General features: G+C 32.6%; 1 protein-coding gene across 8 annotated transcripts in view; it reads right to left on the minus strand.

Moving 5' to 3' along the window:
• LOC119067372 (rho GTPase-activating protein 21) overlaps nucleotides 1-14992 on the minus strand; it is a 162525-nt gene that overhangs the window by 75786 nt on the left and 71747 nt on the right. For all 8 annotated transcript variants that reach the window (XM_037170284.1, XM_037170292.1, XM_037170287.1 and 5 more), the window contains exon 2: nucleotides 4489-4596. In XM_037170284.1, coding sequence (XP_037026179.1) covers nucleotides 4489-4590 — 102 coding nt within the window. In that variant the 5' untranslated portion in view covers nucleotides 4591-4596. The remainder of the gene's footprint in view (nucleotides 1-4488; nucleotides 4597-14992) is intronic.

Genomic DNA, 14992 nt, shown 5'->3' on the forward strand with positions numbered 1-14992 from the left:
AACGAAAAGTAATTTTAATTTAAGGCTAACATATTCATGGTCTTTATTGCGGTCGTACATTTTTCAAAAATGATTCTGATGTAAAGATATCATTAAAAATGAATTACAAGACACGCAAATGTAGGCTACAATTTTAACTAAGTACCGATGCCTCATAATGTACAATCTTTTGATACAGGTAATGTCAACCAAATTTATGTCGACGTTTGCTTCAGCTGTCAGCTGGTCCTCTCATTCAAAGGTTACACAAATATTATTTATTCACTACGTGAGCGCAACCACATAAACTGGTATAAGCTTCATGTCTGTGCGAGTTGAATAGCTGATAAAACACCTGAACAAACATTGTTATAAATTTGGACTGCAAATGAGTTTTAAAAAAATCAAGTAATTCATGCACTGCGGCAGTTATGGTTTGTGTAGCTTGAAATGACAAGCTGGATATTTAGCTAAAAAAAATCATTGGGATTATAAAAAATTAGGAAGATCATGCTCGTTACCCCGTAACGTGCAAACCATCACCGATACATTGCTCGAATAGATTGATTAAAAATGTTGTTTGGCTTAATTTCAAATTATCGCAGTATACAGTGCTGGCTTGGCGAAAGTATGTTCGCTTCATGAACATCATTGATTTGTGTATCATTACATAATTTGAAATTGTAAGTTACAAAACATGTCTATTATTCCATGTATATATAACATGGGATATGTAACATATAACCAATTTATTTCGTATTTTCTTCATAATAAGACGAAGAAGAAAAAAACCGAAAAGGTCAATCACAGTAGGTACATACCTACGAATGATCGTCCAAAAAAAAATCCCAACAAATTAATCAAACAAACAACAAAAAAATAATAATTATAATTTGGCGGTACATTTCACCAAAAAAGCTTCCGGTTAGATAAATGAATAAAAAAAAACCACACGACTGCTCTAACAACAGCAACACTTCGCCGGACTTAAAAGTGAAGCGCAAAATGAAAATCAAAAATTATTTATTGTTATTATTCCATTGTTTGGTACGCTATGTTTTCCAACATAATATTACAATTGAAACACTCATTATTCCGCAGCACAATTTTTCCAAATCGAAATTAAAGTTTATTAGACAAAATCATAAACACACAAAAAAAAACGACGGCCGCATACACAAAAGTAACTCTCACTTCGAAATTGCGTATCGAATGCGCGTTTATGTTACACCTCCATGATGATAATAATAGAGCGCGTATTTTATGTCATTGCTTAACAATAAATATTTTCAGTAATGTAAGCATAATCATTACATGCCATCGAAAAATCGGTACAGACAAAATGCAATTTCATGTTGGATTATGTAAATATTTACGTAGAAAGATCTCTAATGCAGAAATGTAATTGAGTGCAATTTTACAGTTCAATCAAATGGGATAAAGTGCAAAAATGCATTGATCATAGCCTTTCAGGTCCGGGTTGTCATTTGTCACCAACAACAACAATAAAACTAAACAATGAGCTGAGACTTTATGGTCATATATGCATGCATGTTTGAACGAATGAAGTTGGTATCGAACACTTAGCGATACTTTAAACAAAAGAAGTAACAGATTTAATCGTTGTATTGCGATAAGTTTGCGTTATAGAAGTTTCAATTAGAAAACCACATTGAAAAATAGCAAAATGCAACTAACAGACTTCCTTCAAAAATTTCTTCGAATAAAGATTCTATCAGCGTTCATGCGATAGATTTTAGGCGTCATAATGATACCTTTCTGGCCAATTCTATGCACTAGACTGTGACGATTGTATGCTCAATTTAAATTTGTGATCTTCACAAAAATCTGGAATTTCCACATTTTGTGAATGACTGTAATCAACCAACATTAAACGTGACTCGGTTGAAAGTCGGGATTACTTCAGTAAAATTTGTTCCAATAAATTACACAATTTCGTGAAATTTAATAGAAATCCGTAAAATATAATTTCAGTGTACCACGTTCCATTTTCCATCAAATTGAAACTATATTTCTGTTCCAGTACCTCAATGTTATAATCGACAAGTACATTTTATCACGGCAACTGCATCGTGGAATGTTAAAACATGGAAATAAATAACATGTCCATTCTAATGCATTAAACGTACTATCCTGGTTATAACTGCATGTATCAAAGTTCGGAATGTTCCTCATAATTAAATTATTGTGCAAAAGAAGATATGCTCCACTTAGAATGCACCATTAGATGCATCAACGGTGTGTGTGTGTGTGTGTGCATTAAGAATATAATAATCTATGAAATGCATTACTCTTAATAATATCAAACAAAAATCGTAAATGCTTGTAAACACAAACAATTTCCCATAAAACTTGGTAACAGTGAATCGCATGGCATATTTTGTGCGGCGGATACATTTCCAACATGTGAGCACGTGCGACACAAAATACTAAAATGCAATTTTTGCCGGCGGACTTATTATTACAATATTATGATGGCATGGCATGTTTACAGCGTTGATCATTCATGCTAAGCGGCCGGTTACGAAGAGAGAATACGTATACGAATACACATATCTGACAGACATTGGACTCTTTAAATGCAATTTAATTTATATTTTCATTTTCGCTTTTTTTATGTTGTTGTTGTTGTTGTTATTATGCATTTTTCAGCTTTAATTCTTTTCGGTTGATCAAACTGTTTATACAATACGCACAATACAATAACGTGTCCCTACCAACGAGCGAGTAGAAGAAGAAGAACAAAAATGCTAAATAAAATGCAGACGCTATGCTTTATGGGATGATGATGTTAATAATTTTTGTCTTGAATGAAATTTATTGTTTAATTTTTATTTAGCCCATTTGGTGAACAAGAACACACATGACTGCGGCGTACTGTCTGTTCGCATCAACCTAAATGAACGCTCACATTTTATTTACGTTGTATATTGTAATGGTCAAGGATGCACACATTATTTATGTTGGATAGCATCATGACTTCTCTTCTAAAAAAAAATTTTTTTTTTAATAATTTATTTATTATAATTACAGTTGATCACTTTCGTTGATGGTCTTTTGATTGGTTTGTTATGAAAGACATCATAGCATATCAAACTGAATTGTATGCATGCATCATAAATTGCATTCCATCGATCGTTTATAAATATGTGTACATGCAATGATATATATATATATATATATATATATCCGTACTGAATGGACAAAACATAAATTTTATTTCGATCTGCGATGTCAGTTGACCGACAAAATGCAATAATTCTCTCTCATTGAAACCACCCAAAAAGGTTTACGTTTCGACAATACGAATTTGTTCTGTATTACAACAAAGTAAATTAACACTTCATTCAAAACTCATTCACAGCCGTATTAACTTACACAAATATTTGAGTCGATTTGTTTTCAATGTTTATTTAAAATATTAGACCGTGCGTGCTTTGTACTGAAGTTTTGTGGACAAATAAATATTTTTTTTCTGTTACGAAAAAAAATCGCCTGAACATAGGCAACACGAAAAAAGTATGAGAATATTAGTGAAAAAAATGCGTAAGTTAACTGCTTGGGGGAAGAGTAGTTCTCGCCGTATATTGTTGGTTGTTATGTATGAATTGAATAATACATTTAAAATTTTGTGCTAAAATATTTTACATTGATCAATCAATCATTTGGTAGAGATCAAATGTGGAAATGTTGTAATTGTGGGGACCAAATCAGAGCCGCTATGCAAAAGTGAAACTTTAATTTTATCAATGATTGAATTCTAGTACATTCTTCATTGTTGGATTTTTTTTTTCTATTTTTTGAAAGGCGTTGACGACGCGACACCTTTCTTCGTGGAAATCATGGAAGAAAAGGAATCAATAGAATGCGGAAATTTTTTCATTTTTACATTACGACTCGCGAAAATCAAATAATTTATCGTTTCATGCTGGTCCGGACTGCCAGCTGTGGGAATCGACTCTGGTGGCGAATATTCCGGACTATGAGCCGAGGCAATTCCCAAACGGTCATTTGGATTTTTCTTTCAAAATATTTTATTTTTTGAGATTTTTCAAACGTAGCTCCCGAGGCACGTTTTCAGCCAGTGTTACCCTGGTTTAATGTTTATCATGCTTTTCATGCCTTGGGCAAAAATTTCGAAATTTTTCTCGTAATTTAGGGCTGAAAAGCATGAAAAGTTGGATACGCATTTGTTGAGGACCGTTTATACGGATGATGAATTTGTTGCTGCACTTTTGTGCGGAGGATACATTTGTTGCCACTGTCCCGGACGACAAGTCAACAAATAGACCCAAAGTTTGTGTAACACAACACATACAAAGACAGATATAAACATTGTTTTTATCACCCTAATTGTCATTAATAGGGAAAGACTCATCAAAAATGCCACAGACAAAGTCAGAAAAATGTCGCACCGTGCAATAATAATATCTCGCAGATGATACACATTTTTTACATAACATAATTAGCATCATTTAAATAACTTGCCTGATGGTGTTGTTGGTGACTATTAGTCGGCGTGCGTCGACTCGAGTTATTGGCCTCAATTGAATGGTCAGACCAATTGGATCGGTTGATATCATCTGCCATGGTCAACTGTGAAACAGAAATATAAAATTGGAGCAATTAATAAAATATAAACAAATTCGTGATAATATGTTGGTTTCAGAGGGGAAAAAAGTTGTTTGTAGATAGATGCAGGACTATGTGTGCGTGTAGGGATATAGGGATACTTTCTTGCTATCTAACTGCAAAGGATTTTCCTGTCGTGAATTAATTGAATTTGTTGGCAACTTGTGATTACAGTAATCAAGAATGCGTCACTCACTCGGAATATTCTCCTTGACCCTTTCTAAGATACTTGATGCACAAAATATTATCTCATCTGTTTCACTATTGTTTCAAGTCTTACCGTACTTCAAGCTACGTTGATTAGTTCATTGTGGCCACGAAAATTTCGTGATGAAATTTCATGGAAATATGAAAAAAGTAAGTTATGAAGTTGACGTAGTGAAACATTTTCCCAATTGTTAATGTTGCAATTGCTGCGTACCACCCACAAGTCAACTTTTAACTATTATAAACTTTAGTTACGATAGAACATTGAAATACCAAGACATTTGTTTTCCTTTGTCCCGTCTTGTTTCCTAGTATAAATACCGATAGTTAGTGGTTTGATTCGATTGAAAACACAAAATTCTTTCGTTCCATTCATCTTTTGCAACCGCACAAACTGTTACTAACACTTTACCTAAAATGGTATTTTGTCTTTTCGAAAATGCTGAATTCCTATTTTTGAAAAAAGAAAACGTTTCAAGAATCACATAACAAATGTCAGCGTCATGCATTAAATCAAAGAAAACAATTCAACCAAAACCGTTTTATCGTTTAAGGTCGATTCGATATTAACTTTCGTTTTGTTTCTGTTCTGGTTCTTCATGGAAGAAAATGATTGCAATGTTTTTTGTAACGTTCAACACACGAAAATAGTTTCCTATTAATTTATTTGATTTTCCTTTGTGTTGTGTGGATGATTTTTCTCATCGTGTTATTAATGACAACAAAATTATTTAAATGAGCCAAACATTTTTCATAATTCTAAATGGAGATTTATATTAAATCCGCTCGCTCACGACATGATCATCATCACAGAGTAATCATATTAAATGGATTGTTTATTTGCGAATTTAAAGAGGTGTTCGCGAAGGACAATTTGGATTATTAGAGGTGTTAGAATTTAAAATGTTTTATACGAAAAAAAATTATTTTTTTTCCACTCTAGACATTATACAGATTGAGGTCAATGTTTTTATTTTCACAGGAGCGTGGAGGCAGTTATAAATGGTTTTCTTTTCGTTTTATGATGCTTAGATGTAAAGATTAATTAACGAATTAGCACAGACTGAGGTATAGACATAAAGACGATTAAAATAGAAGAAAAAGAACGGTTTCAAAAGACTGACTGCAGTATCATTTCAAATCCCATGGAAAATCGCTTTAACGGCTAATCATTATGTTATCGACAGCAGCAAACGAAATAAGCGATCACCAACGGTGTATGTAGCCTTATGTAGTGAGACGAGTGTTGTAACAAATGAAGTATAAGATTTGTCAGCAGTTAATAGTGGATGGTTGAGTACATTTAGTATTACGACAAAATCATCTAAAAATTGAAAGTTCTTCATCGCACTAGTGCGCAAAAAAAAATCCATTTCGACATCTAAGATGCGATAACTTCATCTCGAAATTAAACTACAAATACTACACGTACACAGTCACTCGACACCAAATTTGATTTTTTTTTCTTCTTTCCATCACTTGTTTAAAAATTGAATGTTCAATCTTGCCCAGCCGGCAAGATGATTTTTCCTTCATTCGCTTTCTATGTAACACTCACTCACTCACTTGATATTCTAATGTTCCGTTGCCAATTCGCAACGTTAAAAATATCGAATGTTCAAATTTGATAACAATGTTTCTGTAAATGTAAGTCCTAGATTGCAACATATTACACTGAAATCTCGAATTTTTATGTGTCTTTTTAAATGCGGGAGAAACTTAATTAAATGTTGTCGTTCACGCTCATAAGCAGTAAAAGTTTTATTTTATTTTTTATTTTTAATGCGAAATATGATTTGATCGACAAAACGAATATTGCAATGAGTTTTAATTTGACCGAGGTGGTGGTGGTCTCCATACGAACCTATAAATATTTTGTTTCTCATATGGAACGCCATAACTTAAATTTATTATTTTATAACTTTATATCGCTGGCATTCAATTCGTACGAGAATGTACACCACTCATACCGCTTGATTTTGTTGTGACCATTTATATTCAGATGGAATTCATGTATTCCATCGGTCCACGGTGTGTGTATACAAATGGAAAAGAGAGATGAAAACGATATAGTGCGAATGTCATAATTTCATTACTTTTGCGTTAGTGAATATTATAACGCATATATAAGACGATGACACCTCAAGTGATTAAAAAAAAGAAACAATTTTTGAAACAGCTGGATACGAACATTTCTTTTCACTTTAATTTTAAGGCTTAAATTGAGGTATTTCTTTCGTAAATGCTTTTAATTTTTACTTCATCCGTGTGCAGTACGTGCATGAACATCATTCGTTAATTCACTCGTAACACATTAATAACATATTCAACTTAAAATTGCAAAGTTGTTCAAACAAATGTTGAAAACAAATTTTTTTATTGTTCAGGACAATAAAAACTATGATCATTATGGATTGGTTCGTTCAGTTAGAAATGACGGAAATCACGGAAAAGATTTAGCGTATTTAGTGAAATTTAGACATACATTTGCAGATCAGCTGAAAAACCAGCTCACACTAAACCTGCTCATATATCTTTATGCAATGTTACCACTAGCACCCGTGCGCGTAACTATTTCATCCTATAACGAATTTTGAGGGATTCTTCTGAAACAGAAGACTGAAATCAGAAACATTTTCTATTGCTATCTTTTATATGTGTCCAGTGTGGTATTCAACCCCAGAACCACTTTCAAACAAATTCTTCGAAGCTTGTTTGGCTGCTAAGAGGTCATCAATAACCAAAAACTTGCACTTTTCTTACAAAAATTCTCCAGTTACGCGAGCCGTACAGGGTCGTGTGGGGTGTCATTAGAAAGGTAATTGCATGTACTTTCGCAGCAAAGAGGATCTTATTGGGTTTAAAATTCATCCATACTGAGATATGTACAGTTGTAGTTTTCAACCGAAAAAAGACTGAAAACTTACACTTTTCTTACAGAAATTTCTCGAGGTACACGAAACGTACATGATCGTGTGGGATGTCATTAGAAAGGTAATTGCATATACTTCCAGGGAAAGTAGAGCTTACGGAAGTTTGGTTGCATCTGCGATTCAATTAATTCAAAAGCACTTAAACATTTCAACTTCTCATAATTCGTTGTAGATGCTTCCAAACCCCAATAAGACCCTATTTGCCCTGAAAGTACATGCAATTACCTTTCTAATGACACCCCACACGACCATGTACGTTTCGTGCACCTCGACAAACTGTTAGAAAAGTGTAAGTTTTCAGTCTTTTTTCGGTTGAAAACTTCAACTGCACATATCTCAGTGTGGATGAATTTTGAACCCAATAAGACCCTACTTGCCCCGGAAGTACGCTCTGCACGGTTCATGTAACTGGAGAAATTTTGTAAGAAAAGTGCAAGTTTTCGGTTTTTGATGACATAAGCTTCGAAGAATTTTTTTAAAATTGGTTTTGGGTTCTGGGGTCGAATACCTTACTGGGCTGGGCACATATAAAAAATTCCAATAGAAAATGCGTCCGATTTCGGTCTTCTGTTTTTCAGAAGAATCTCTCTTCACGCAAATTCATGTCTAACTAAATAACGTTCCCTGCAGAATTAGGTGTAAAAATTGTTTAAAAAAAAACAGAAGTCATGGACTAACAATATTCAAACAGTGAAATTTACCCATCAATTCCATATTTTTTTCGCTGACCGTGCTATTTAGCACATAGCCAAAAAAAAATCGAGATAAGCGTAAATGATGTACTCAGTCACTTACAACTTACAACTTTTTGATCGAATCGTGACCTTTGCCAATTATTTTTTTTTTTGTAGTACTATTTCAACGTAAACGTTTATCATTCAATCTGTTGAATGGATTTCACATTAATGTCGGTAAAATATTAGTGGTGTCTGAAATTGATCGGAAACACACCAGAAATAAAACGTGAAAATCGAAACGGTATGTCGAAACTATATCAGAAAAAAAGTGTAATGCAACCATGGAGTGATGTACAGTAAAACGAAGTATATGTATAACATTTCAGTCGTATAACCTCTCTTTCATACCATGCCTAATTATCCAATAATATAAAAGTAATCATCCAATCTGTTGAATGGTACATCACATTAGTGTCAGCGAAGAAATACATACTTTCATCGATTGCATGCATGAAATGGAAAGAAAAACAAAAACAACGAAATTCATAAATGAATATATTCGTTGGAACGTTTTCGTACTGGTAAGTTCATTTTACGGAATCGTCAAAAGCTTTAAGAAGAAGAAAAAATAATAATAATATTAACACCACTTGGCTGTTGAGTCAGATAACATCGATTTCTTTCCAATTACAGCAATTACAATATCGGAATTTAAAAGGTTGTATTTTGCAGCAATTTCAGTATTTCACGTTTCTACCACACACACGCTTTCCTTATAGTGTGATTTGTGAGACACGCAAGTTATATTTATTTTGATGTAATAAAACTTTGTTTTTATTTATTGTATTTTCCGAATTCTTTTTTTTTATTTTATATTTATTTTCTAATCGTCATCGCGTTGCAAACAAGGTGAAAATGTAGGTACATATAATTTTGAGCAAACAATTTTACCGATCGATAGTTAATATGGTAGGTAGGCAGAGTTGAGCTACATAGGTATATGTATACCGTGTAAATAAATAGTTAGAATTTTTCGCCGTTGTTTGAGTCTTGTGACAAAATATGAAATTTGATTTGAACATTGCGTGACTGTGCTGTATTTATATATAGTAGGTTGTAATACTCTACTTGTCGATAATCATCAATTATAGTAAGAAGTACGGACTCTCTATATAGCGTTCTTTTGATTTATATGACGGATAGAACAAAAAAAAACTGGCATTACACACGATATCATCCATTACTTCCTTTGAAGGACAATGGTAACCATGCTCACTATAAATAATTTAAATGGATCGAATGTAATGAGACAAAAGATTTCTCATAATTGCAATTCGACAATGGGAAATGTGATATTTTTCATAGGTTTGGCATCGTTCATATTATCGTGAATATTTGGTTACATTTGTTGGTGGTCCTTCGCTAGTGCAGTAACCACTATTTTACGTATATAAACAAAATGAGCTGATGGTGAACGGGTGACAATGGGTGAATCATCAGAAATTTCGAATAAGGTCATCCAATAAAATTGAAGACAAGAATCATTGCGGTAGCATCTACAACATCCAATTACATTGAAAATATTTGAGCATGAAGTCGTGAATGAGTAGCTAATAAAAACAAAAAGTCACAGATTTTATTCAAATCTGAACGGTACCAAAAGCTGTTGAAGCTTCATCGAAAGTCATTAAAGTCTTTCTACTAATTAGTCATGATTGCAATGAAAGAAATACAGAAAGATATGACAAACACTAACAGAAATCGAGGGTTTATATGCTTCGTGTGGTTATACATGAATTTTTGTTTAATAGAAATTCAGCCAGAAAACTTACATTTTCTGTGATCACGATACGGCATTATATTGTCACAATTCACCTTTTTTTGGTCGATTTTAACAGTGAGTAAAAAAGTGTGGAAAGTGTACAATTAAAATGCGAGAAACCACAGCGCTTCACTAAAACCTCGAAATTTGATACTTGTCAATTATGTTTTCATGCTGTGGAGAAACAATTGGTCTGACTGCACTCTTACTTCGTACGCTAGTAATAAATAGCCTCAATACAAAAAACACACACTCTACGGATCCATACATCACTTTTCGATTGGACCACGGGAACCACCCGGAACCACGTGGAAAAATCAACCAAATTTCGACTCTGCCGCTATTATCCGTAGAGTGTGTGTTGTTTGTATTGAGGCTATTTAGCTAGTAAAACAAAGAGGCCACTTGGTTTGTCGCATAGCTTACTACTGAGTACTGAAAAACAACCCAGTTGGACAGGATTTCAATTGAGTTTTAGAGTTTAGAGTTTTGAAAGTCATCTGGGTTCTCAGTCAATTAAGTGTTTCCAGTCTATGATATTTTGGCGCATCAGCGAATGCAAATTTTGCGTCAAAATATCATAAACTAAGAATCATTCTAATCAATTTTTTAATATTTTTATCGATGCAGAATATAGCTCTGAGTAAAAAATTATAGAACCCAAAAATTGGATAAATTTCAGTAGGTGCTATTTCATGGACATGTTTATTCTGAGTGAAAAAAATTGCCTTAAGCTTTTAAATGAGGAGAGTTATGCACTAGCAGACATAAAAAGACATTTTTCAAATAAAATTTTTTCGGTTCATGCATATCAAATGGACTCCAGATTTACACTTCACCTTGAGAATCTTAAGCCTAAACAGTTCATGTCTTAATTTAAAAAAAAAAACTAACCATTTTCGAGTCATGACAGAGAACAATCTTTTGCTCAAAATTATATTTTGCATCGATAAAAGTATAAAGAAAATATTATAAGAATGATCAATTGACTAGGAACATCGATTACTTTTCTGATAAATCTTAAAACATTCCTAAGGTGAACATTGCTTGGAACATTGTTCACTGAACAAACTGTAAAATTATAAGCCGATGCATCAATCAATAAGTCAACTTTTCAAACAGTTGAGAAAATATTAGTTTTACGTCGAATCTGTCAGTCTTTCCAAGCTTCACATGGAATTAAATAAGTATTTCTGAAGAAGCAAAAACATACAATAAAACTAAATACTTCATGGAGATTGCTAAACTCTACAATTTAGATTCTTCTTAGATTGCTAAGAATTTCACGAGTTTCACGAATTTTCGATTATTTTGTGAATTTCAAGAATTTAAATTCTTGAAAATTCTTAGTTCGAAAATTTTCATTAATTTTGTGAAATTTCAAGAATCAATTTCACGAAAATAGGCGGTGAATATTTAACTCCTTAGCTAAGCTTATCAGTTTGATCTACTTATCTATCAGATGAAGTTAGATTCTGTAAAATTGGGAATTTCATATTTATACATCAAAAAACTGGTCTCTACGTAAAAAGTCATCAATTATGCAGAAACATCAATAAAATTCTTAACAAAATTCATGAGCCGGGAATTACATATTATATAAAACGCATGCAGTTTAAAGCATAATATATCGCTTGCAATTAAAATTAATTTTATAAATAAATATTGCAAAATGAATTTATGAAATGAAATTTATTATTTATTGCTTTTTGTTCCCTTGTAAGCACAACACACGTAACCTGTAATATATAAAATATCAATATCTAAATAACTAAATCTCCGATTACTTTTTGAAAAACCACTAGCGAAGAAGGTCACTCGGCTAATATTTTTGTTGTTGTTGCTGTTGTTGTTGCGCCGATTAGATTTTATATCTATGAAACATGCAAATCTACTTACTTAATGCTATATCAAGAAACAACAATCAGTTTTTTTTCTCTTACCATTTTTTTTTATGTGTATTTCATTTTATGTTACACTGTACTTTCAGTTGATGAGCATTAAAATTGTAAATGATGGCCAAAATACAATGTAAAAAATGCAAACGGAAAAAATAGAAAAAGACAAAAAAATACGACAACGATTATATCTCTTTCAGTTGACTTTATTTTAGTTGTCATATGTCGTAAAAATATAATTAAATGCGAGAATGATGTGCGGCAGCTACAATATTATTATGAACAATATAAATATGGAAAAGATGCTCATTTTCATGAGTAGGAAGACGGTGCTGAATTGGATGAATTCCAATTGTAACATTGCTCAATTTATATGTGACGGTGACTGAGTGTTTGACAATTTGACATCGGTTAGGAGAGTTGATTACAATAATTGATATTATATAAGGTTTTTTTTTGTTGCTGTTGTTGCTTGGGATGACGCGACGATATGATAAATAACTTGGGAACAATAATATTTTGCTTCAACACGTTGGTGGAAACATATTTATAAATGCTCTGTGTGCTGTCAAAGTTCATGGTAATAACGGTTAAGTCAAAAGGTCGTTAGTAAACACATAAACAGGACCAGCACCTGATATGTAATTACCTAAACTTCATCTAAATTTTATTTGTTGTATTATACAACTTGTATACAACAAGGGAAAATTCAATCCATTCTCGAAATTAAATTCAAATCTATTAATCAGAAAGAATCTGTTATCGATTGAGACAGCAATTCTGCCGTAATTTGCATGAGAGATTTAGTAAAAATTGTAAACAAAAGAATTCTAAAGAATGAACTCTCGTGCTCTTTATATAGCAAAACTCATAGTACAACTAATGAAGTAAAACATTGTACAAACAAAGTAACAGATTCGGTAGCTACACTAGTGTTATGCTTCTCCTTCTGTCGATGACCGATCCACGCCACGATCCGATCTTCTCTCCAATTATAATGTATTGGAACACCGTCACAGAGACTGGTGCGTAAACGTTGGTAGATTTAATGTAGTGACCGTCATATTATGAACCATTAATATAAAATTTAGTGTGGCTACAAATTAGATAATTATGACGAAACGTCGCGCCGCCGCATCGTTTGTATAACAATAAATTATAAATTTGTGAGGAAAATTCATATTATGGAAAGCCACCACGACGACGTCAAGATGAAACGAGTGACATTCTCTTCCTTTTTATCTCCATGAGTTTAGGCTTCCACGATATCACCACTGTGTTTCCGATTTTCCGTTGAAAATGTGTACACACCGCGCACACGATACAAATATTTTCACAGCTCTCTTCTCTTCATCAAATTAGTGTTTTTTTTTTTAAATTATTATTTGAGGAAATGTTGTTTTCGTTAATTCAAATAAATATCTTGTAAGCGTATCGTAATTTCAGTTGTTCATACCACATTGAATATTGATGAATATTTAATTTATAAAATAAATACTTCATGCATTTTCGAACGTTGTTCAGGTATACCATGAGCTGGCTTATTAATCCACACTTCACAGCCATTTATACATATAGATATTTTATGTATGAACTCGGCGATACACTACATTGCAATTCAACCAAACTATACTCTCTCATCGATCGGAGCCAACGTTTTTATTTACTTACTTATTTTAATTTAGCATTAATTTACATAGATGAGATGTTTTTCAGGTTATATCCAATGAGAAATGCGTTGGTTACATTTAATTAGAGTTGAAGATCATCAATGTTTTTTACAATAGCAAGAGAGATATGTATATTGGTCTTAATAAATTTATGTGCTTTATGATATGGTTGATCTTGGATTACATTAACAATTTTTGTTTACTTCATTAAAACTATATAAACTCTGAAAATGGTGTTAATTTAAATATTTAATTTTATTTTTGTCGTTGTCGCATATGTATTTATATTATGGTTAAAACTTCCACCATTTAGCGGATATTGTCTCATATATCTATATTGTATTATAAATTCGTGTATATTAAAGCAATAAAAATTGAGTTAATTTAAATAATCAATTAATTTTTTTCTTGATACTGCCAGACATTATGGCTTAAAGCTTTTATCGACACACATATTTTGTTAAAGTAAAGACGCGAAGCGAATCTAGGGTTTTCATTTTGAATATTTGTGAAAAATAAATCAAACAAACAAACAAATATTACTTATATGGTGACGTTTGGTTAACTACTATCGAATTTTTCAACAAACACTTTTTAGAGAATTATGTTTTTCATCTTTCATTGCTTTCGGCAATGCGATCTTTAAAACTGGGAAGAGAGACAGAAACCACAGAATTATGCCTTTACAAATGTGTCAGCGAATAGATATTTTTATTAGGTCTCTTTTCTTTTAGAAAAAAACCCTATTGTGGACACTTCATCTGTCCGTCCATGTATCTGTTCCACAAACTTGGTAGTTGGTAGTTTTGGTAGTCGGTATTTAAGAAAGTCGATAGTTGGATGTTTACTGTTCAAGAACTAAGCACCGACTGACGAAATGATTCTACTTGCTCGAACTATTTATAAATAGAAAATTTGGTAGTTCGTAATTTTGGTAGCTGGTAGCTGGATTGATATTCAAAATTGCAAAGCCACTATGAGCAAATCAACACCAGGCAAATAATAATTATTTGTTATCTGATAACCGATAGCTCACAGTTAACATTAAAATTCGAAAATTTGTCAGTTGGTAGCTGAATACTAGGGTGGGTCGATTTTAACAACTTGAAAATCCACACCTAGTGGCATGTGTAGCTTGCAAACTAAGATTTTC

This window comes from Bradysia coprophila (genome assembly GCF_014529535.1).
Source record: "Bradysia coprophila strain Holo2 chromosome X unlocalized genomic scaffold, BU_Bcop_v1 contig_12, whole genome shotgun sequence".
NCBI lineage: Eukaryota > Metazoa > Arthropoda > Insecta > Diptera > Sciaridae > Bradysia > Bradysia coprophila.